The sequence below is a fragment of the Aethalodelphis obliquidens genome, unplaced genomic scaffold (assembly GCF_003676395.1).
Source record: "Aethalodelphis obliquidens isolate GAN/ISIS:26980383/991018 unplaced genomic scaffold, ASM367639v1 scaffold31, whole genome shotgun sequence".
Taxonomy (NCBI): Eukaryota; Metazoa; Chordata; class Mammalia; order Artiodactyla; family Delphinidae; genus Aethalodelphis; species Aethalodelphis obliquidens.
This window is the reverse complement of record NW_020837975.1, coordinates 7,436,025-7,460,394: the sequence shown is the minus strand read 5'-3', so window position 1 is coordinate 7,460,394 and position 24,370 is coordinate 7,436,025. Positions and strand designations below refer to the sequence as shown.

General features: G+C 51.1%; 1 protein-coding gene across 7 annotated transcripts in view; it reads right to left on the bottom strand.

The window, feature by feature from the left end:
* Positions 1–10,815: 10,815 nt before the first annotated feature.
* Positions 10,816–24,370, bottom strand: part of ANKS1A (ankyrin repeat and sterile alpha motif domain containing 1A) — a 189,495-nt gene continuing 175,940 nt past the window's right edge. For 2 of the 7 annotated variants that reach the window (XM_027127025.1, XM_027127022.1), the window contains 11 exons: positions 21,896–21,994; positions 20,923–21,075; positions 20,700–20,807; positions 19,492–19,656; positions 18,546–18,671; positions 18,229–18,300; positions 18,005–18,091; positions 17,364–17,501; positions 15,773–15,943; positions 14,830–14,927; positions 10,816–13,409 (listed from right to left, as the gene is read on the bottom strand). In XM_027127025.1, coding sequence (XP_026982826.1) covers positions 13,406–13,409; positions 14,830–14,927; positions 15,773–15,943; positions 17,364–17,501; positions 18,005–18,091; positions 18,229–18,300; positions 18,546–18,671; positions 19,492–19,656; positions 20,700–20,807; positions 20,923–21,075; positions 21,896–21,994 — 1,221 coding nt within the window. In that variant the 3' untranslated portion in view covers positions 10,816–13,405. The other 5 variants (XM_027127023.1, XM_027127019.1, XM_027127024.1 and 2 more) reach the window with 3 other exon arrangements.

Genomic DNA, 24,370 nt, shown 5'->3' with positions numbered 1-24,370 from the left:
TGCTTTTGCTGCATCCCATAGCTTTTGGGTCATCGTGTTTACATTGTCATTTGTTTCTAGGTATTTTTTGATTTCCTCTTTGATTTCTTCAGTGATCTCTTGGTTATTTAGTAGTGTATTGTTTAGCCTCCATATGTTTGTATTTTTTACAGATTTTTTCCTGTAATTGATATCTGGTCTCATAGCATTGTGGTCGGAAAAGATACTTGATACGATTTCAATTTTCTTAAATTTACCAAGGCTTGATTTGTGACCCAATATATGATCTATCCTGGAGAATGTTCCATGAGCACTTGAGAAGAAAGTGTATTCTGTTGTTTTTGGATGAATGTCCTGTAAATATCAATTAAGTCCATCTTGTTTAATGTATGATTTAAAGCTTGTGTTTCCTTACTTATTTTCATTTTGGATGATCTGTCCTTTGGTGGAAGTGGGGTGTTAAAGTCCCTTACTATGATTGTGTTACTGTCAATTTCCCCTTTTCTGGCTGTTAGCATTTGCCTTATGTTTTGAGGTGCTCCTATGTTGGGTGCATAAATATTTACAATTGTTATATCTTCTTCTTGGATTGATCCCTTGATCATTATGTAGTGTCCTTCTTTGTCTCTTCTAATAGTCTTTATTTTAAAGTCTATTTTGTCTGATATGAGAATTGCTACTCCAGCTTTCTTTTGATTTCCATTTGCATGGAATATCTTTTTCCATCCCCTCACTTTCAGTCTGTACATGTCCCTAGGTCTGACGTGGGTCTCTTGTAGACAGCATATATACTGTCTTGTTTTTGTATCCATTCAGCCAGTCTGTGTCTTTTGGTTGGAGTATTTAATCCATTTATATTTAAGGTAATTATCAATATGTATGTTCCTATTACCATTTTCTTAATTGTTTTGGGTTTGTTTTTATAGGTCTTTTCCTTCTCTTGTGTTTCCTGCCTAGAGAATTTCCTTTAGCATTTGTTGTAAAGCTGGTTTGGTGGTGCTGAATTCTCTTAGCTTTTGCTTGTCTGTAAAGGTTTTAATTTCTCTGTCCAATCTGAATGAGATCCTTGCTGGGTAGAGTAATCTTGGTTGTAGGATTTTGCCTTTTATCACTTTAAATATGTCCTGCTGCCACACCCTCTGGCTTGCAGAGTTTCTGCTGAAAGATCAGCTGTTAACCTTATGGTGATTCCCTTGTAATTTGTTGCTTTTTCCCTTGCTGTTTTTAATATTTTTCTTTGTATTTTATTTTTGATAGTGTGATTAATATGTTTCTTGGCATGTTTCTCCTTGGATTTATGCTGTATGGGACTCTCTGCGCTTCCTGGACTTGATTGACTATTTCCTTTCCCATATTAGGGAAGTTTTCAACTATAATCTCTTCAAATATTTTTGAAGCAGTCCCTTTCTTTTTCTCTTCTTCTTCTGGGACCCCTATGGTGCATTTAATGTTGTCCCAGAGGTCTCTGAGACTGTCCTCAATTCTTTTCATTCTTTTTTCTTTATTCTGCTCTGTAGTAGTTATTTCCACTATTTTATCATCCAGGTCACTTATCCATTCTTCTGTCTCAGTTATTCTGCTATTGAGTCCTTCTAGAGAATTTTTAATTTCATTTATTGTGTTGTTCATCATTGTTTGATTGCTCTTTAGTTCTTCTAGTTCCTTGTTAAACCTTTCTTGCATTTTGTCCATTCTATTTCCAAGATTTTGGATCATCTTTACTATCATTACTCTGAATTCTTTTTCAGGTAGACTGCGTATTTCCTCTTCGTTTCGTCTGGTGTGTTTTTACCTTGCTCCTTCATCTGCTGTGTATTTGTCTGTCTTCTCAGTTTGCTTGACTTACTGCATTTGGGGTCTCCTTTTCGCAGGCTGCAGGTTTGTAGTTCCCGTTTTTTTGGTGTCTGCCCCCAGTGGGTAAGGTTGGTTCAGTGGGTTGTATAGGCTTTCTGGTGGAGGGGACTGGTGCCTGTGTTCTAGTGGATGAGGCTGGATCTTGTCTTTCTGGTGGGCAGGACTGCATCCGGTGGTGTATTTTGGGGTGTCTGTGAACTTATTATAATTTTAGGCAGCCTCTCTGCTAATGGGTGGGGTTGTGTTCCTGTCTTGCTAGTTATTTGGCATGGGGTGTCCAGCACTGGAGCTTGCTGGTCGTTGGGTGGAGCTGGGTCTTAATGTTGAGATGGAGATCTCTGGGAGAACTCACGCCAATTGATATTATGTGGGGCCAGGAGGTCTCTGGTGGATCAGTGTCCTGAAGTTGGCTCTCCCACCTCAGAGGCTCAGGCCTGACACCCAGCCAGAGCACCAAGACCCTGTCAGCCACATGGCTCAGAAGAAAAGGGAGAAAAAAAGCAAAGAAAGAAAAAAATTAATAAAAGTTATTAAGATAAAAAAATGTATATTATTAAATTTAAAAATTAGTAAAAAAAAAAAAAAGAAGAGAGCAACCAAACCAATAAAGAAATCCACCAATGATAACAAGCACTAAAAACTATACTAAAACAAAACAAAACAAAATGGACACACAGAACCCTAGGACAAATGGTAAAAGCAAACCTATACAGACAAAATCACACAAAGAAGCATACACATGCACACTCACAAAAAGAAAAGGGAAAAAAGAATTATATATGTGTGTGTACACACACACACACACACACACACACACGTATATATAAAGGAAGCATCAACCAAATCAATAACCAAATCTACCAATAATAATAGGCTCTAAATACTAAACTAAGATAAACATAAAACCAGAAACAAATTAGATGCAGAAGGCAAACCGCAAGTCCACAGTTGCTCCCAAAGTCCACTGCCTCAATTTTGGGATGATCGTGGTTTATTCAGGTATTCCACTGATGCAGGGTACATCAAGTTGATTGTGGAGATTTAATCTGCTGCTTCTGAGACTGCACGGAGAAATTTCCCTTTCTCTTCTTTGTTTGCAGAGCTCCTGGGGTTCAGCTTTGGATTTGGCCCGGACTCTGTGTATAGGTCGCCTGAGGGTGTCTGTTCTTCACTCAGACAGGACGGGGTTAAAGGAGCAGCTGATGAGGAGACTCTGGCTCACTCAGGCCCTGGGGAGGGAGGGGTACAGAATGCGGCAGCAGAGGCTGGCGTGACATTGCGCTAGCCTGAGGCGTGCCGTGTGTTTTCCTGGGGAAGTTGTCCCTGGGTCATGGGACCCTGGCAGTGGTGGGCTGCACAGGCTCCTGGGAGGGGAGGTGTGTAGATAGTGACCTGTGCTCGCACACAGGCTTCTTGGTGGCTGCAGCAGCAGCCTTAGTGTTTCATGCCTGTCTCTGGTGTCTGCGCTGATAGCCGCGGCTTGTGCCCATGTCTGGAGCTCGTTTAGGCGGTGCTCTGAATCCCCTCTCCTCGTGCACCCCGAAACAATGGTCTCTTGCCTCTTAGGTCCAGACTTTTTCCCGGACTCCCTCCCGGCTAGCTGTGGCGCACTAGCCCTCTTCAGGCTGTGTTCACGCAGCCAACCCCAGTCCTCTCCCTGGGATCCGACCTCTGAAGCCCGAGCCTCAGCTCCCAGCCCCCACCTGCCCCAGTGGGTGAGCACACAAGCCTCTCGGGCTGGTGAGTGCTGGTTGGCACCAATCTGTGCGGGAATCTCTCCGCTTTGCCCTGTGCACCCCTATTGCTGCACTCTCCTCCGTGGCTCCGAAGCTTCCCTCCCTGCCCACCACTCTTTCCACCAGTGAAGGGGCTTCCTAGTGTGTGGAAACCTTTCCTCCTTCACAGCTCCCTTCCACTGGTGCAGGTCCCGTCCCTATTCTTTTGTCTCTGTTTTTTCTTTTTTCTTTTGCCCTACCCAGGTACATGGGGAGTTTCTTGCCTTTTGGGAAGTCTGAGGTCTTCTGCCAGTGTTCAGTAGGTGTTCTGTAGGAGTTGTTCCACATGTAGATGTATTTTTGATATATTTGTGGGGAGGAAGGTGATCTCCACATCTTACTCCTCCATCATCTTGAAGGTTCCCCTCCCTCCCTTTTTTTTTAATAGCCCTGGTGATTATACTGGGCTGTTCTAGATAATCCAGGATAATCTCCCTGTCTCAAGACCCTTGATTTTACACATTTGTAAAGTATCTTCTGCCACATAAGGTAACATATTCACAGGTTCTGTTGATTAATTGGGATGTGGACATCTTTAGGGAGCTATTACTCACCCTCTATTTCCGTTTTTCTGAGTGTTTTAAAAATCATGAACGGGTGTTTGTCAAATTTTTCTGCATCAATTGGTAAGATAATGTGATTTTTCTTCTTTAGCTTATTAATATGTTGGATTATATGGACTGATCTTCAAATATTGGTCAGCCTTGCAGTCCTGGAATGAACTTTACTTGGTTATGATGTATAATTCTTTTTATATATATCTGAATTCTATTAGCTAATATTTTGTTACAAATTTTTTTGTGTCTACATTCATGAGAGAAGTATTGGTCTATAGTTTTCTTTCTTTGTATTTCCTTTGTTGGTCTTGGCATCAGGGTAATATTAGCTTATAGAATAAATGAATTAGGAGGCATTCATACACTTCTGTTTTCTGAAACAGATTGTGTAGAACTGGTATTAATTATTTAAACATTTGGTAGAATTCTTCAGTGAAATCATCTGGGCTTAGAGTTTTTTTTAAAATTATGGATTCAATTTTTACAGTGCTACTCAAATTATCTATTTCACAGTGGGTGAGTTGTGATAGTGTATGTTTTTTGAGGAATTGTTCTATTTAGTCTAAGTTGTTAAATTTACATGTTTAGAGTTAGTGCATAGTGTTCTGTTATTATCCTTCTGATGTCTGCAGGGTATGTAGCAGTAGCCATAGTTTTATCCCTGATATTGGTAATCTGTCTTCTCTCTTTTTTTTCCTTTGTCAGTTTAGCTACAGTTTTGTGAATTTTATTGATCGTATCATAAAAGAAGCTCTTTGCTTCATTGGTTTTTTCCTACTTCCTGTTTTCATTTTCATTTATTTCTGCTTTTATCTTTATTATTTCCTTCCTTCTCCTTGCTTTGCATTTATTTTGCTCTTTTTTTGAGGTTCTTGAGGGTAGAAGCCTAGATTACTGATTTAAGACTTTTCCCCTTTCACAGCGTATGCATTTACTGCTATGAATTTCCTTCTCAGCACTACATTACCTTGTCCCACAAATTTGGGTATGTTGTATGTTCATTTTCATTCAGTTTAATATTTATTTTGATTCCCCTTGAGATTTATTTCTCTTTGACTCATGGATTACCTAGAAGTGTGTTATTGCCAAGTATTTTAGAGAATTTTCTGTTATCTTTGTTATTGATTTCTACTTTGATTCTATTGTTTTTCAAGAACACACCGTGTATTATTTTAATTCTTCTAAATTTGTTGAGGTTTATTTTTGGCCCGGGATATGGTCTATCTTGGTATTTGTTCCTTGGGCACTCATCCTGCTGTTGTTGGCCAAAGTGTTCTGTACTGTCAGTGAGATCCTGTTGGTTGATGGTGTTGATTTCTTCTGTATCCTTGCTGATATTCTCTCTAGTTGTTCTACCAGCTGTTGACAGAGTTTCTAATTGAGTTGAATCTCCAGCTCTATTTGTTGTATTGATATTAGTCTGCTTAGGCTGCCGTAATGATATACCGTAGAAATTTATTTCTCACAGTTCTGGAGGCTGGAAAGCCCCAGATCAAGTTCTAGGAGGGTCATTTTCTGGTGAGGAGTCTCTTCCTGACTTGTAGACAGTCACCTTCTTGCTGTGTTTTCACATGGCCTTTCCTTGGTGCCTGTGTCTGACGAGATTGATCTCTCTTTCTCTCTCTCTCTCTCTTCCTCTTCTTGTAAAGCCAGTAATCCTACTGAATTAGGATCTCACCCTTATGACCCAATTTAACCTTAATTACCTCCTAAACGCCCTATTTCCAAATACAGTCAAATTGGGAGTTAGGGCTTCAACATATGAATTTTGGAGGGGCACAGTTCAGTCCATAGCATGTGTGGATTTGTCTATTTCCCTTTTAAACTCAGTTTTTGCTTCACATATTTTACAGCTCTGTTGTTTGGTCCATACACATTTAGGATTGATATGTTTTCTTGGTGCACTGACCTTTAATCATTATATAATACCGTCTTCTCTCTTATAATTTTCTTTGTTCTGAAGTCTACTTTATAAGACATTAACATAGCCATTCCTTTCTTTTTTTTTCCTGTACGCTGGCCTCTCACTGTTGTGGCCTCTCCCATTGCAGAGCACAGGTTCCGGACGCGCAGGCTCAGTGGCCGTGGCTTACGGGCCCAGCCGCTCCGCGGCATGTGGGATCTTCCCAGACCGGGGCACAAACCTGTGTCCTCTGCATCGGCAGGCGGACTCTCCCTGCGCCACCAGGGAACCCCCTCACTCCTTTCTTTTGATTAATGTTTACATTATATATCTTTTTTCCATCCTTTTATTGTCAACCTGCCTATATTATTGTTATTTGAGGTGGGTTTCTTATAGATAGCATATAGTTGGCTCATGTTTTTTAATCTCCTCCAGTCTTTTTTTTTTTTTTTTTAATTTATTTATTTATGGCTGTGTTGGGTCTTCCTTTCTGTGCAAGGGCTTTCTCTAGTTGTGGCAAGCGGGGGCCACTCTTCATCGCAGTGCGCGGGCCTCTCACTATCACGGCCTCTCTTGTTGCGGAGCACAGGCTCCAGACGCGCAGGCTCAGTAGTTGTGGCTCACGGGCCTAATTGCTCCGAGGCATGTGGGATCTTCCCAGACCAGGGCTCGAACCCGTGTTCCCTGCATTGGCAGGCAGATTCTCAACCACTGCACCACCAGGGAAGCCCTCCTCCAGTCTTTCAATTGATGTTTTTAGACTGTTTAGACTGTTTTTAGACTGTTTTTAGACTGTTCATGTAATTATGATATGCTAGGGCTTAAGTCTGTCATTTAATTTTTTGTTTTCTAGTTATTCTGTTTTCATTTTTCTATTTTTCCTGTCTCCCTGTGAGTTACTTGAAAACATTTTAAAATTCCATTTCTATTTATCTTAGTGTTTGTGAGTTTATCTCTTTGAATAACTCTTTTATTTAGTGTTTGCTCTAGGTATTACATATATACGTAACTCTCCACAGTCTATTGGTATCATCATTTACCAGTTCAAGTAATGTATAGAAACCTTACCTTGTTTTATATCCCCTCATCCTCCTCATTTAAAAGATAATTGTTTTAAACATTTCCTCTACTTGCATTTCGAACAATATTAAACTGCATTAGGATTTTGCTTCAACCATCAAACATAATTTAGAAAACTCCATAGGAGAAGGAAAGTCCATTGTATTACCCATATTTTTGCTTCATGTTTGTTCATCCTTCCCTGATGTTCCAAGGTTCATTTCTTTCTTTCTTCATTTCCTTTCTATTTAGAAAACTTTCACCATTCTATTAGGGTAGGTCTGCTGGTGACTAAGTTCCTTAGTTTTCCTTCATCTGAGAATGTTTTGATTCCTCTTCATTCCTGGAGAATATTTTTGCAGGGTATAGAATTCTGGGTTCACAGTTCTTTTCTTTCAGCACTGGAAAAATATCATACTACTTCCTTTTGGCCTCCACAGTTCTGCTGAGAAATTCACTGTCATTCAAATTACTTTTCCCCTATAGGTAAGATGTCATTTTTCTCTCACTACTTTTAAGAATTTTTCCTTGGTCTTTCATTTTCAGAAATTTAATTGCGATGGTATCTTGGCATGGATTTCTTTTGGTTTATCTGGTTTGGGGTGTGCTCAGCTTCTTGATTCTGTAGGTTTGTGTCTCTTGCCAAATTTGGGGAATTTTCAGTCATTATTTCACGGATGGCTCTTTCAGCCCCACCCCCTTTCTGTCCTTCTGGGACTCTGATGACATACATGTTTGATCTTTTGTTAGGTCCCTGAGATTCTATTCATTTTTTTTCTAATCTATTTTCTCTGCTCTTCCAGTTGGGTAATTTCTGTTGTTCTGTCCTCTGGTTTGTGGTTTCTTCTCTTTCTTGTTTATTCTGCTGTTGAGCCCATCTGCTGAGATCTTCATTTTGGTTATTGTATTTGTCAAGAGCAGCCTCCTTATTGCCGGGTGATTGCAAGTTCCCCACTAGGCCTCCTCTGACGCCACCCCAGTGGGTTTGGGGCACCTTGTCACGTGGTGAGGGGGTACATCTAGGCTCCCCATTGGCCTCTGCTGGCCTGTGGATCGTGGGGCCACAGTTTTTTTTCTGTGATGTGTGGACGGACTAGAGCAGTTCGTGTCTAAAAGCTTTCTGTCTTGTTAGGCTACCTTTTTCTGGTCCTCTGGCTAGAGAGAGCAGGCTTTTGTTTGGGCTTTGTCTGTGCCCACTGGTGTTTCTGCCAGGGTTTTAATTTTATTTGCAAGAATAGGGGAAGGTCCGTCTACTTGATCTTCCTGGAAGTAGAAGTTTGTTTACTTTTGATAGCTATTGTCAAGTTGTCCTTTGTTACATGTGGTGCAAACATTATTTTCAGTTTTTTTAATGGTGCATTTTGCTTTGCAGAAGTATTTGATTTTTATATAGTTGAATATATTAATCCTTAAGAAAATGGACTTGGAGTTATGTAACATGTTTGGGAAGACCTTTCTCATACCAAGATTATGAAAACAAAGTCTCTCATTTTCTTCTATCAATAGCTTTGTTGGGGGTTAATTTATTTTTTCATTTAAATATGTGAACCATCTGGAATTTATTTTGGTATAAGTAGGAATAGAAACGTCCCTGCGCCGTTTCCACCACTCCCATGGCTACGTGCTTTCCCAACTCCATTTACTGAATAATAAATATTTTATGGTGTTAGGGAATTTCTTTAATTTGGTACATGCTTGTTTATAACAGTGTTCCTAATAGCCGAGTCCCGAAAAAAGCAGTCACAGAGTTGCAGGGGGTGTGCTGCGCACTGGAGTTGAGACCCACGCCCCCGTGGCTGTTGGTTGGTAACGGCCGGTGCTGTGAGTCGGTGATACTGAAAGGTCAGCCAGCCCGTCCACTGGGCTTCGGGGGACCTAGACTCTCGCAGGTTCGGAAGCCAGAGGTGCCGAGGCTGACAAGAGGGCATCCAGAGCTGCCCTAGAAAGTGCTCCCGGGCAGAGCTCCGCCTCCTCAGTGGCCTGGTCGCTCAGCCTTCCGTCCTGACGCCCCCGCTGCCCGGGTGCCTGGGCTACGGAGCATCTGTGAAGCGAGGTGAGGGGAGGAGCCCTGGTCCGTGTGCACTGCACCGTCCGCTCTAAGACACCACCCGACTCCTGGCGGCTGCTTCCGCCTCCAGGTCCCGAGGAGGCCGGTGTGTAGACGCACTGAGCACAGCGAGTCAGAGGGGATGGGGAGGCAAGGGGTGGAGGCGGGCTGGACCGATGCCATCCTGTGGGACGTGTCCTGTCCACCCCTGCTGTGAGGCCGCCCCACACAGTCCTCCCACCACTCCCTTCTGTCCTGCTCCAGCTTCCACTCGGTTAGCTGCAGCATGCCTGCGGCCCGGGCGCCAGGCCCGGGCGCCTGGCCCGGGCGCTCAGCGGGAACTGGTCTGTCTCCCCAACCCAGCAGGCCCCCAAGGCAGGATCAGCACTGCAGTCCTGGGGTTAGGCAGAGCGAGTCACACCTGATGCTGGTGAGTGGTGCCAGAAGGGATCGTGACGGTGGCAGTGTGTCCCGCGCTGTACCCGTTCCTGAGGAATGGTGACTCCAATTATGACCAAACCTCCTCTCTTGCTGTAACGTTTCTTCTGCCTAAGAAACTGGTGCCAAAGCCAGGGGGCAGAGGGGGGGTGAGGATGACGCCCCCGCCCCGTCTAGAACGTGAGGCCCTCCACCGGCCCTCAGTCTCCTTTCCCAGATTCAATGCAGTTTGGCCTGAGAAGCCCAAATCGGAAGAAGCTGGGTTTTGGTCCTCTCTCTGCTATTAGCTGGCTGGCTAAGAGAAAATCATTTCCCTGTTCTGGGCCTTGGTTTCTTCATAAATACAGTTGGGTATTGGGTGAGAATCAATGCTTTCCTTGTAAAGTCCTTTAACAAATGGAATATTTCACAGAAACTCATGAGTTAGAGTGTGCAGAATTCGGCAGCTCAGGTTGAAGCAGGAGTGGGACCAGCGGCTCTGAGGATAGCTTGACACCACCCGACTAGATGGTTTCTAGGGGCCTCTCCAGCCGGCCCTGGGCAGGCGTCTTAACCTCTCTGAGCCTTGGTTTCCTTTTCTATATAGACAATACCCAGCTAGGTGTGAGGGCTGATGGGGCGGGTTGCCTGTAAAGCTGCCAGCAGGGTTTGGAACACGGGTGCTCCACCAACGACGGGGATGTCAGTGTTGTTTGTGCCTTTCCAACCCTCCTTTGAATAGCAGCCCAGGCACCACCCGCTCTGGTTCTTCGAGCACTGCATCCCTCCCAGTCCCCACGGCCCGGGACTGTCTGATGGGTCTCACGGTGTGGCTTTGGGCTGGTAGCTAGTTGTGTCTGTTTAAAACTTAACCTTCACAATCTAACTGAGTTCCTGAAGGGAGCCTCTCCTTCCGTAGCTCTCAATCCCCACACTGCCTTGTACACCGACATTCAATAAGTATCTGTGGGTGACCAGCCCAGGCCAGGATGTGGCCCCTGCTTGGTGTTCAGACCGAGGAGGGGCAGGTGGATTGCAGGGCCCCTGCGCTGGAGCAGGGTTAATGATGACTAGAGAGGGCTGGACGGCGCAGAATCCCCAAACTTGTCCCAGCCAAACACAGCGGATCCTCGTTTCCACCCCGGAGCCAGCGGCTGGCCTGTGCCAGCACTTCTGCCGGAAAACAATCAAGAAACCTTCCAACTCAAACTCCACAAAGTAAGGTTGGTTTCATGTCGCTTCTCATTTATTAATTCAGTCTGTTCTAAGTTGTACAGTTACGAAAATAACAAAACCAAAGCCGAAAGCCCAGGAATATTTACACTCTCTCTCGTGTAGTGAGGTCAGTCTATGTTGTTGCACAGGTCGGTTATGTTTGGTACCACAAGATGTTTGTAATTTAGACAAAATTGGACAGATTAACAATTATATGTACAGTAAAATAAAAGGGGAAGTCATTCAAGTATCAAAATACAGAGACAAAGATTAAATAACGTTTTATTACAATTCAGTCCCATTGCCACACCATTAGCAACACCACTTTGTGAACTGCATCTGAGAGTTGTCCTGCAGGCCTGGGCATCACAACACAGGCCGAGGGCAGACCAGTCTGCTCAGCCCGAGACTTCTCCGGGGACTCCCCAGAGTCAAAGCTGGGGGCCCCGGGGGGAACGCGAGCGTTGCAAATGCAGAGCCTGTCGGAGGGAAGCCCTGCTCGAAGTAGCTGCAAGCAGAAGGGCGGAGCAGAGAGCCTGTGGCCGGGCAGGTACTGACCTATCTCAGGTCCTGCCTGAACGGCCTGCACAGTTCAGAACGGGGCTGCCACACTGCAGGGCCTGTGCTCACGTGCAGAAGCAGGGCTTCTCTCCATGTGAAGCCTGTCCTGGTGTTAAAATTTTTCTTTCTAGGGGAGGGAGAGTACCTGTCCCGGAGGAGGAATAAAAAAAATATCTAGTCCCTTCCTTTCTTGGCTATTGAGAAATAAACCAAGCTCAAAACAAAATCCAGAGCCAGAGCAGATTAGCCAAGGCTTTCCAACATGAAACACCCTGAATAAATAAAGAAGATATAGCAGCTTCAAGGGGAGGAGACACCTACCTATGACTTAAAAATAAAGACAGCTTGAGGAACTCATCGTAGTGTCTACAGTTTTCTTTATGGACCCACCACCCACCAAGAGAGGGCTGCTTAGAGGAGACCGGCCTTCCTCAGGAGGAAGAGGGCACAGCACTCGCACTGCAGCAGGAGCCGCGGTTTACCCATCCAGCTCGGGGTTCCTCGTCCATACCTGGAAGGAAGTAGGGCTGAATACTGCTCAGTGGAAGCCGACGGGCCCTGGAAGCAGCAGGACGTGAAGTCAGACTTCCCGGTATCGAGGTCCTTGTTTAGTACCGAGAAGGGCAGGATCAGTGAGAGGGGGTGTGACTCCCCAGGCCTGCGGTGTGGACGGCTCAGCAGAAAGGAAACCCACAGGGCCCAGCCTCAGGTCAGCAGGAAGACGCGGCCCAGCTTTCCACTGCTGGCCGACCACAGGGCTATGAAGGTGCGCCAGAGCGCTCCCTGCTCATTCACAGCCCCTGCCAGGAGAGAGAGAGGCGCTACTGAAGCCTGGACTACTGATCCTGGGACCAGACTGCGCTGTGCCAGCAAAGCGGAAGGTCTGCTCCGGCCCCGTGGGAGGAAAGGCTCTGCTCTGGAAGGTGCTGGACGGGCAGTTGACCTGGCCCAGCCTCACAGGAACCGTCCCTCTGGCTCTGCCTCCAGGAGGAGCAACGCAACCAAAGGTGAAAAGCAAAGCCAGCCAGCAGGAGGGCTCAGGCAGCAGCAGCGCCCAGATGCCAGCCTGCCCTGAAGGCCACACTCGGGGAGAATCAAACTGTCACCTGATTCAGCCTTCTCTACCCTTGGAGCCAGTGGGGAGCCCAGCAGCTGAAAGGATGACAATCAAACCGATAATTCAGAGAACCAAAGTGAGTCCTAATCACACAGACCTGATTAGACAAATCGCAAGTCAGCAGGCAGCCACCTCAGCCGACCTACCCGTCAATGCCCCAAACAAACAAAGCTGCTGCTTCTCCTTTCTGCCTCGACTCAGACAGTCTGAGGTCACCGGAGGGCCTGCGGCCAGGCAGCCCAGGGCAGCGCTCTGACCACCGCTGGGTCCGAGACAGAGGAGCAGCCCAGAGCTTGGGCACCGCGACCTGCCTGTGCATCTCCACGCGGCCCCAGACCTTCACGTTTGGAACCCCAGAAGCCTCTGCTTTTGCCAGACGCCTCTAAGAGCTGCCCCCAGCTCCAGGCGGGGATGAGAAGCTGTGCGGCTCAGAAGGAAGAGCAGCTGACTGGCGGGTCTGTCGAGCCGATTCAATTCACCCACTACCTTCTCTCAGAGCTGCTCAAGCGCGCCAAGACCGCAGCCTGAGGACAGAGGCCCGCTGTCCTCTGACCCTATGGCCATTGTCTAAAGACTGGCAGTTTAACCTAGAGGGTTGAGCCAAGTGTTGAAAGTTCATTTTATAAAAAAATTTTTTTCTATTAAAAAATGTTTTCTGGACAAGTCACTTCTTGGCTCTCTGGAGTTCCAACCTCATCTGCTAGAGGCCTGGAGGGCTGCTCCGCAACCAGGGCAGGGCTCACTCGGCGAGACCTGGCAGTGGCAAGCCCGGACCATGCAGCCGCGAGGAGGTCCTACGGGCAGTAGTGGGGCCTGCGTCTTCAAAGCTGCAGCTGAGACGGTGGTGGCGGTGGCGGCGGCGGCGGTGGGAGCCTGCGCTCCCCATGGCTGTTTCCGCAGCACAGTTGGTTCCTCGGTGGCTCAGCTTGGCAGAAGCAAACACAACGGGGGGGAGGAAAGGGTTAACCAAAGGGGCCTGCACAAGGTGGAGGAAACGGAAAGGAAACACGGAAGCAGAACAGAAGGTCCCTTACAGCCTCCCCTGAGCACCCTCCGTGGCTCAGCGCATCTGCTTGGAAGGCACGAGGACAGGCAGGCAGGAGGACCCACCCCGGTTTGTCGACTTGGGTTTCAACTCATAAAGCAACCGCTGCAACTTACTGGCTCTCATACTGGGCCACGCTACGTGTACAGTGCTGCTTCCCACGGAAACTGGCTCTCCTCTCCCGCCATCTAAGCTGACATGCCCTCACGCGAGAACGTGGGCCTTCTGAAAGCCTCAACTCCACCATCCCAGCTGCTGAACTGCTTTGAGGTGATGGACTCCTTCTCAGGAGTCAAGAGGCTGAGGGCGGTCGATCAGGGAAGGGACCGGGTGCCAGCTGACTATCTCTGGTCCCCACACTGGAGAAGCATCAGAAAGCTCCTGGAGGACAACGGATGTTGCTCGGCCCAGGTCCCTGTCCTTGAGCAGCTCCGTTCTGAGGGAAGAAGGTGCACAGTGTGTGCAGGGCACTGGCCTCCCTCCTGCTGGCTCCTACAGGAAGGCCTTCCTCTTCCTCGAGCCAGACTCCAGAGCCAGCCGGGGACTCCCTGGTGAAGACGTGAGGAGCCATCCCATTCCTTGCAGTGCAAGACCCATCAGGACCAAGACACCTGCTGTGTGGAGCCAGCCTGTGGGTGTTCAGATGCTCAGAGCCCCAGGCTTTGGAGTCAGGCATGTGCTCTAGGACCTGGCACAGACCCTGGGCCCTCACAGAAAGAGTTCTGACCCTGTTCAAGCCACATCGCTGAGCTGAGGGTCTCACAGGGAGAGGCCAGCAATCTTAAGAGGGATGGGCCGCAGGCCAGCTGTTAGCAGAGCGCAAGGGGATTCTGGCCCCAGGTGGTCACAGTGGTTGGTTGTGTCAGGAAAGGTGCAGTTAGCTCTTGGCAACGGCACCCAGCCGTGGCTCGGAAGACGGGAGAGGAGAGCCGACAGGGAGCCCCGGCCGATCGGAGGGAGCAGCCTCCAGTGCCGAGTGGACTCCGCCCGGAGACTGCCCCCGCCTCAGGAGCCACGGTGCCCGCCCGCTGAGGCCCTCTTGGTGCCCACCTCAAAGGCACCTTGCCCCCCCGCCAAGCTGTCCTCGCCCAAGGGGGGAATTCACAGTGTCCGGTGGTGTTAGGTGCGAGCTGAGCGTGTGCAGCGTCTAAAGCTGCCGCCCCAGGAGGAGCGGTCCCGGGGGGGCGGGACCTTGGCGTCAGCAGCTGGAAGGAGAGTTGAGAAGAGCAGAAGGACGGACGGCAAGGCACATGAGACTAGTGGAGACGGGGTGGGTGCTTAGAAGATAGTGGTCTCATACTTGGTGCTGAGGCTCCGCTTAGAGTCTGGTTTGGGGTCCACAACCCAGGAGACGCTGGCATGGGACTGGGCATCTGGGTCCATATCGGGCGGTTCCAGCTGCTGAGGAAGAGGGTGAAGAGTCAGAGGGAGCGCTGCACCTGGGCCAGGGGTCAACGGGGCCCGCTGTCCCCCGCCTCCCGGGCCATGCTGACGTAAGTACCCCACGGGGGAGGCCCTGTTCTCCTCAGCCAAAGAGCAAGCTCCCTGGGGTGGGGTGGCAGAAGGGGGACTTTCCCTGGAGCATCACGGGAGGGCCGCCTCTGAGCTCTCCAGGGGCAACTTCTCCTGGGGGTTTCTTGGAGCGGCTCAGTTAAAGGAGCCTTGCCCTACCTAAGCATCGAGCACTAAGCCCCAAAGCTGTTCTCGGTGGCAGGAAGCGGGTAAGGGGTTTGGAAACCCCAAACCTCGGGTCCCTCTGGCAGGGCCAGAGAGCTCACCCCGGGCAAGACCACAGCGGGCACCCATGAGCTCTGGAGAGAGGAGGACACACAGCAGAGAAACAGAGGCTCCAGCACAGACAGGGATGGTGGGACGGCAGCTCAGGAAAGACGGGCATGCAGGCGGGGCCGGGGGCGGGGCACCAGAGTCTCAGAGAGCTCACGGTCACTTCGGGGAGACTGACACACAGACAGCAGGAGGTGCAGAGACCTTGACTCCAGGACTAACAGACGGCAGCGGGAGGTAAGAAGGACGATGGGTGGGGCAGGTGTGACAGTAACAACAGCGACTATCAGGGGGCAGCGGCACCTGGGGTGCAGAGCAAAGCAGACACAGACACGGGGTGGCGTTACGGAGGCCGCCTCGCACGGGCCCGTGTCCTGAGGGGCTGGCCACCTGAAGCGTGAGAAGACCCTCCTTGTGCCCGCTCCACCCCGAGCCCTCAAATCCCGGGGCCCACGTACTGCTGACTTCCTCATGCCGACCCGAGGCTTAGGCACCGGTTTGGAAGATTTTGTTTCGATCATCTCGGCGGCAGAGGCCCCCATTGGCCTGGACTTCTGGGCCTGTAGGGCCAGCTGATAGGCCACCTCGAACGCCTGCCCCAGTGTCAGGATGATCTCATAGGTCAGGTTCTGGGAGAAAACAGCACAACGTGAGCGATGGGATGGAGGAACCACTGCCTCTCACGCCTGCCCTGGCCTCATGCCCCTGAGCACAGGCCAGGCAGCACTGCACAGGTAACAAGAGTGCAGGGAATCCGCTGGAACGCTTGCTTTGAAAGCAGAAGTTTGTCCCGAGGTGACTGATACATTAGGGAACAATCTGAACAAAACACACACTTTGTGTTTCCTCACGTGTGATTTCATTGGAGAGGAACACGAGGCGAATGCAAAGACTCCCCTGCTGACCCCCGTTGCCTGGGAATACACAGCATATATGCCACCCCCACCTGGCAGCTCAACTTCCCCACGGGACCCACCCCTGACCGTAACAGTCAAGCAGCAGCTCTTCCCAGGGCCACCCGGCCCGCGCCCTCCCCTCCATCCGTGCACCCCTCTGTCCTCTGTTCCTCCTCTTTCTCTCTCCGTCTGGCACACAGGCTGGCAGGAGTGAGGCACATGCTTCCACAAGCCGACTTCGGGTCCTTCTCGAGGCAGAGCGCCGTGTTTATGTAGCATTTATGTATTTCTTAACCATTTAACATGGATAAAATGGTGTGGGTGTTTGTATTAGGTTCCTGAGGGCTGTGCCCCCTGCCTCATCTCCCCATGAGCCTTGGTGCTTCCCGTGTGGTTTCAGGGTGTGGTGCTCTCTAGGAGCACAGACGCCACGTTACAGCAGAACTGACTGATGCGGGAAGATGAGCTACAGGTAAGAGTAGCGGGAAGGATGTGTCCTGGGAGGATTTCCTCATTTCATCTTCAGAACCACCCCGTGAAGTCGGTTACACTCTATCCCCTTTGCGCGGACGAGGAGCCGGGGTCACACAGATAGCTAGTGGCAGAGCCAGGAGGCTGCAAGCACAGAGCTCCCGGGCGAGGCCGGCAAGACCCTGGAACCAGCTACTCTGACAGGGGCAGCAGGGACCTGGACAAAGGCGCTGTCTCAGGGCAGCCACCATGGTCACTCATCCACTCCCTGTGGGCAGCACGTGTGACCGCTCCCCTCAGCCCAGCAGCGCCAGAACCCCACCTAAGCTGGGATATGGGCGAAGAAAACTTACTGTCCCCAAGAGGGAGGTGGAGGGCTTTTCAGGGAGATGGCCCAGCTGGAGGGCGGGAGTTAGGATAGATGGTCGACCAAGAGCCTAGGGAGATGAAGCCTTGGCTGACCTGACAGACACGCAGCCGGAAGCAGGAAAGCCTCTGTCAACTAGAACCCTGGACGAGCCACTGTCATCCTGTGTGCTTTAGTCTCAGTGCCAGAGAGAGGGGGCTGGAGTGATGTTCATTCTTGAACAGACCTTTGCTAAGTGCCAGCCGGGTGCCAGGACCCACTGCACTGGGGCTGTCGCAGGACCCCCCACCGTGCCCAGCTGCGGACTCCACCCACCACGTCCACCGTGCTGAAAACGTGGCAATAGTGGTGGCTGGTCTGCAGGTCCTTGGTGATGTAGGCGAAGGTACAGAGGTCCTCTGGGTCCTGGGCTGCACAGGAAATGTTCCGGATCTCGTGCTCTGCGATGACGTTCTGCGGGGAAAACAGGGTCTGGAATTCTTGGGCTCCCTGAGGGCACACCCTAGTCCCTTCACCATTGCCACCTTCCTGTCCCATCCTAGCGTCAGCCAAGCACCACTTCCCCATCTCTTCGCGGTGGGGGTGGGGGTGGCACCTCACCTTGTCTGATTTAGGGTTGGGGTCTCCACCCTTGACCATGGCAACTGAGGGAGCAAATGTTCACACCCAGCCCACTCTGCTCTCCAGGTGGGATCCCAAGCACAGGGCCTGGGGGTGCCCTAAGCTCACTAAGTGCATCACAGCGTTAAAGGCCCATGAGCAGATAAGTGGCCAGTGGAGCCCATGCTGGGGAAGATAAGCTGTCCCTCGCGCGGGGCCCTGGGAACCAGGATACGTGGGTGTGTGAGAGACAAGTACCCCCCCTCTAGGGAAGACACCCAGCTGGCCAGGAGGGGGGTGTGTGTGGGGAGGAAGGGTGCCCCCTCCTCCCTCAACAGCAGTTGTGGGAAGCACACCTTGTTGGAGGCGTCGATGAACTTGACACCTTTGTAGGTGATGGAGAGGATGATGGTGGGGATCTTCTTCATGTGCTCCGTGGATTTCTACAGGAAACGGGAGGCCTGTCAACTCACCTTCTCGGGGCCTCCCTCAGCCGCACGCAGCGTGGCAGGGCCCCCGTGGCTGCAGGCGGTGCCGCCACCCGCTGCCTTGCGTCCTGGCCGCCCCCACGGTAACCTACCCGCATCTTGGCACAGGCGTCTTGCGTGGATTCTGTCCCTCGCAGATCTTTGATCAACATGGAGCCCAGATACTGTGGGAGCGAGCAGTGGCCCGGCTTAGGAGTCCTGCGTTACCACACGGGGCCACCAGCCAATCTGGGACCACAGTCAGGGGGCTCCCTCTCCCAGTGACTCTCTTCCCCCATCCTGGCCGGTGAGTCCCCCTTCCCCCAGGTGCTGGGAGCAGCTGAGGAGTGGAGAACACCACGGGGGCCCTGGGTCCGGCCAGCATGGAAAGCAGGAGACTGGTCAGGCTGGGAGGGCAGAGGCTACTCACATTGGCTTCATAGCCGCAGGACTCGAAGATGAGTTTCTCCGGCTGGTGTTGCCAACTCTGCACAGGGGCATAGGGGGCAGCCAGGCTTGGGGGCCGAAGGGTCAGCTTGGCCTCTCGGTGCTCTTCCTGCAGAACACGTGGGATCACAGGTCAGCTCGCTTGCTCAAGGGGTTCCCAGGCTCCCTCCCGGGTTCCACCTCCGGGAGCTCCAGGCCGGAGGCAGACAAGCCATTCCAATGCGCTGGCGCGGAGGTGAGGCCTGTCTATGCCAGAGAACTGGTGGAGAAGCAGGGACCTCAGCTGCCCGCCCACCCGTGAGCAGCTCAGCAGGGAAGGCTCTGTGGTGTCTGAGATGAGTGTAGATCTGATCCTGGGGTGGGGAGTCGGGGGAGTATCCGTGGCCAGGGATGCACTTTACAGGGATCCTCGTGGCAGGAGCTGGGGTGTGGGGGAGGGGTGGGAGGCCACCACGGGCCAGGTGCCAGGCGATGGGGTCCTTAACTAGGCTGCTGGTGGAAGGAATGGGGAGGAGGGGAAAATTCAGGAAATTTATGACTTCCATTCCCAGCAATATGCAAAGTCTCTCAATACAGAGCAACTAAAACTGCTGGACGATGTGTTTTCTAAATCTTGTAAAATTCATGGTCGTGCTTGTGGAAAGGTGAGGGGAATCCCCAGAGGCCAGAACCGAGAAATATGAGTCACGAGAGAAAACAGAGCGAAGCTAGGGCTCACCCTGCGGGGACAAGGGACACCCAGCAATCTGTGTCTAACAGGCCAAGACGGGGGCGAGACAAAAAGCCTGCGGTCCGTGCAAGGCGGGAGGGAGGACGGGCAAGTCGAATAAATGCGAGAGCCCTGAAAGCAGTGCCCTGGGCGGTGGGCTGGGAGCCCTGTCCTGCCAAGAGGAATGAGGGGACCCCGTCTGTGGCTCCCTCCCGCCCACCTGGATCCTGAAGCGCTCGGCCCGAGAGGGCACCGTAGGGTCTTGGAGACTGTCGTGCCGCCTCCTGCCCGTGTCCCCAGAAGGCAGCAGCAGATCAGCCGACCGGCCGGTGCAGGAGTCATTCTGGCTCAGGGGGGACGACGTCTGCGAGAGCAAGTCTTGGCACTGCAGCGGGAAGAAATCCAGGTGAGATTTGAGACTCATCAGGCCAGTCCTTAGGCTGTAGGTGTCAGCCAATCCTCGGGCTGTCAGGGCCCAGCTTGGGCAGGAGAATCAGTGAGAACAGGCACGAGCTGGAGGCCAGCACCCAGTGTGGAAACGGGCCGCTGGGCCCAGCGTGGGTACAGTCAAAGTGACCAGATTCTTCCAGCCAGGAACCCCTAACAGCCGGGTCCTGCAGGTGAGCACCCGGGTGACAAGAGCACCCTCCGGCCTGGTTTAGGGCTGGGAGGCGATCTCTCGTTCATAAAATCGTCTGTCAGGTCCTGGGGGCATGTGACCAAATCCAAAAGTCTTTCCTAAGAAAACACATAGCACTGCCGGTTGGCACCCAGAGGCCTCACAAAGAGTATGAATCAGTCTTCACTTTCCATATCTGAATGTCAGCTGAGTCTGGTCCTCAGAACCAGCCTGGGCCCCAGCCTTCTCATGCGTAAGAGAAGGATAAAATAACGCCCACTTTGAGGCTGCCATAAACGGGCTGAGGCTTGGAGCCCAGGGCCCACCCCATCCACTGGCAGCCACGCAGCTTCACGGGTTTGGGGAGACTCATCCTGAACCACAGGCTCACAGTCTAACCCACTTTTCAGTCAGAGATTACCTGCCTTGAGCAACAAAGCATCTCTGAGGTTTTTAAAATCACAGGGATTTTCCTTCAGAAGATGGGGAGGGCCCTGGTCCCTCCGTGTGTTCCAGGCTTTGTCTCGGGTTCACGTCAGGCTGCCCGAGAGGGGGCCCCTCTGACCCACCCCTGCCCTCCACCCCGGGCACAGCTCAACCGGACGTTCAGACATGGCCCAGCCGTCTGGGATTTGGATATTTGTTTTCCTACTTTTGCCAACATTTGGCCCCAACACTGGGAAGGGAGGGATCAGTTGCTCCTCGACTGCAGAGGTGATGCTGTCTCTGAAGAACTCCCAAAGAATTCTCCTCAGTTCCTAACAACACACAGCACATACAAACATCTCTTCCCACCCGCCCCAACTCACTCTCAGCTGGGAAAACCGGGGGGGCTTCTGGGGCGGCTCCTCGTAGGGTCTGTCTGCCAGGGAGGCGATGATGCGCTTGCGATGGCCGAGCAGGTGTACCTTTAGGACCTGGGCAGGGGCGGGGAGAGGAAGGTCAGGCGGCAACTGGGCCCCCAGCCCCCAGCCCTCACCCCCACGGGCCATGCTGGCAGCCCAGGGACACTCACAGCAGGGCTGTACTCACGTTGACAAGCTCCAGCTCCCAGAGGTTCTTCACAGTGTCAATGGAGCTGTAGCCACTCGACAGGAAGGAAGGGACATAGTCCTGCAGGCCCAGGGAGACCAGCCAGGAGTGCACTGACAGGGGGCTGTTCCCATCATAGCCCAGAGCCTTCACCTGTGGGGCGAGGGAAGGAGGCGGGACTAACATCTCAGCACTTGGGACGAGGACCCTGGGGACCACGGGGACGCAGGCCGGTTCACTCAGACCACAACAGAGGCTGAGGCTGAGGCTGGAGTAGGTATGGGACAGCTCCTGAGGACCAACGAGGGGCCTGTGTCTTAGCATCCCTGAGTCGCTCCACTCACACAGCCTTCTCTACCTCAGCTCTGGTCTTGGGCCCCATCTGGGGACTACCAGGGCACCGCAGGTCTGGGAAAGGTGCCCTATCAGGTAAGGCTAGATGGGGAGGAGGGTTTGTGGAGGCCCCTACTGTGCTCTGACAAGATCACAGACCTGGTAGGACAAGAAAATGGTGTGTGTCTGTGAAGCGGCCACTGGCCTCACTGCTAGGACTCATTAGTGCTTCCTGAGCTCTGGGCAAGTGGAAGAGACAAGGGGACTCTGTGCCAGCAGAGCTGAGGAGAGGCTCAGGCCTACCAGCCACAGCTCCCCAGGAGGCCGAGACTGCTTCCTCTGCTGCCCCGAGGGCCCCGGGCCTCCTGGGGAGGGCCTGGTCTCAGGCGACAGGCCAAGCCTGTGGGCACCAGGCTCTGCGCCAGGCAGATGCCTGCAATGCCGTTCCTGAGGCCGGACTAGGTCCTGACTGTCCCTAGTGCTCTGCTGGCCTTGGGATGTGGCAAAGAAGTAAACAGGATACTGTCCTCCCTGCTGGGGCTCCCGGGATGAGGGGCAGGCCCCCACAGTGACCTGCACATCCCCTGAGCCCCGCCCCGCCACTGGCAAAGGCTGAGGCCACGGAACTGTCGGTGGTCACCTTGGGCAGGGACCGCGCAGCCTGGAGCAGCTTCCGCCTGTGCTGTGCATCACTGATGCCGATTTCCCGCAGGTCTTGATCTTCCATCACATTAGGCCCCTAAGAGCAGAAAGGAGAACGTGAGGGCCTCCTGGACAAGGCCGCTGGCTCCCTCAGGGCGTCATGTCAGCCTGTCATGGCCCCTTACCACGTTCTCCTTCGCCACAGGCACCACGAGAGAACGAGCCCCAGGGTGCCCCGCGAGGCCAGGCCAGGCAGCAAGCAGCCGCATGCGGCAGGAAGACAAACCTGCCCAGGCTGCCCGCCCAGCCCGAGCGGCTCCCAGGGCGCTGACCCGGGCCGGAGCAGGCAGGGCCGGGCACAGGCCCTCACCCACCTGGGCTGATGTGCATTTTCCTGGGAGCAGGTTTCATGACCCCCCCAAGGTGAAGAACAGGAGGATTAATCCCCAGATTCCTCACAGATGTGATTTTGTGATTTAAAGCGGCGGTAACATCCACCTTGGGCCGGCGGCAGGGGCAGGCACCCAAGAAGCCTGCCTCACCCCGAGGAGGAGAGGAGTCTCAAAGTGGGGACCTGCCTGAGAGAGGAGGGGGGGCTGGGGCTCAGCCCACGTGGGGCAGTTCTCCCCAAGGGAGCAGCTGAGAGCGAAGAAGCCCAGCATGGCAATGACGACGAGGAGAATGGCTGGTGTTTGCTATGTTCTTGCTGAGTGACAGGGACGGAAAGCTTTTCTCTGCACCATCCCATTTCAGGCTCACAATCCTGTGTTAGGTTCTACTGGAATCCTCAATTTACAGATAAGGAAACAGACACACAGAGGTCAGAAACGCGTCTGAGGTCACACATCTCATGGTGGAGCTAGGATTTGAGGCAGTCTGACTGTACTCACCACTCCTAACCCCTATCATGGTGTCTTTTATTACTCACAATGGTGTCACAAGATAGGTTTTTTCAGATTATGATACATGAAAAATCATGGGTTCTGCCCTGTCCCTCAGCCACAGTGTCCACCCCCGCCACGGGCAACTGTTACCACTTTCCTGGATGTCCCTCCAGAGCCCAGCTGGGCACATACACACATGTGCATGCTTCATTTTCGCACAAATGTGATTGTTGTACACATTGTTCAACACCTCATTCTTAACTACTTAGTATATACAGGAGGTCACTCAGTATATGGAGACCTGTCTCTTCTTTTAAAGCTGCATAATCATCCAGATTACGGACATCTTGTAAATTGCTAAACCAGTTCCCCGTTGAAGGACAATTGTTTCCAATTTCTGCTTTTACAAATGGTGCTGCATGAACCTCCCTGTATGTGCATCTTTTCTATGGTGGTTATTAAGAGAGATTGCTGCCAAACCATTCTCAAGAGAGAAGAAGAGAGCTGCAGGCATCACTCTGTCTTCAGGCTATACTACAAAGCTACAGTAATCAAAACAGTATGGCACTGGCAGACACATAGATCAGTGGAACAGAATAGAGAGCCCAGAAATAAGCCTACGCTTATAGGGTAAATTAATCTATGACAAAGGAGGCAAGAATATACAATGGGGAAAGGACAGCCTCTTCAATAAATGGTGTTCAGAAAACTGGACAGCTACCTGCAAAATAATCAAACTGGACTACTTTCTCATACCATACAATGGATTAAAGACTTGAATGTAAGACCTGAAACTATAAAACTCCTAGAAGAAAACATAGGCAGTACACTCTGACATCAGTGTTAGCAATATTTTTTGGATCTGTATTCTCAGGCAAGGGAAACAAAAGCAAAAATAAACAAATAGGACTATATCAAACTAAAAAGCTTCCAGACAGTGAAGGAAACTATCAACAAAATGAAAAGGCAGCCTACTGAATGGGAGAAGATATTTGCAAACAATGTATCAGATAAAGGGTTAATATCCAAAATATACAAAGAACTCATATAATCAACATAAAAAAACTAAACAACTCGATTAAAAAATGGGTAGAGGATCTGAACAGAAAATTTTCCAAAGACATACAGATGGCCAACAGACACATGAAGAGATGCTCAGCATCACTAATTGTTAGGGAAATGCAAATCAAAACCACAGGGAGATATCACTTCACAGCTGTCGGAATGGCTACTATCAAAAAGACAAGTAAGTGTTGGCAAGGATGTAGAGAAAAGGGAACTCTCGTGCACTGTTGGTGGGACTGTAAACTGGTGCACTGACAGATGAATGAATGGTATGGTGTATACACACACACACAGGAATAGTACTCAGCCATAAAAAAAAGAATGAAATCTTAACATTTGTGACAGTGTGGATGGGGTCTAGAGGGCATTATGCTGAGTGAAATAGAGAAAGACAAATACCATATGATCTCACTTATATGTGGGCTCTAAAAAATGAAAACAGACTCATAGATACAGAGAACAAACAGGTGGTTGCCAGACGGGAACTGGGTGAGGTGGTGGGGGGAAGACATAGGTGAAGGGGA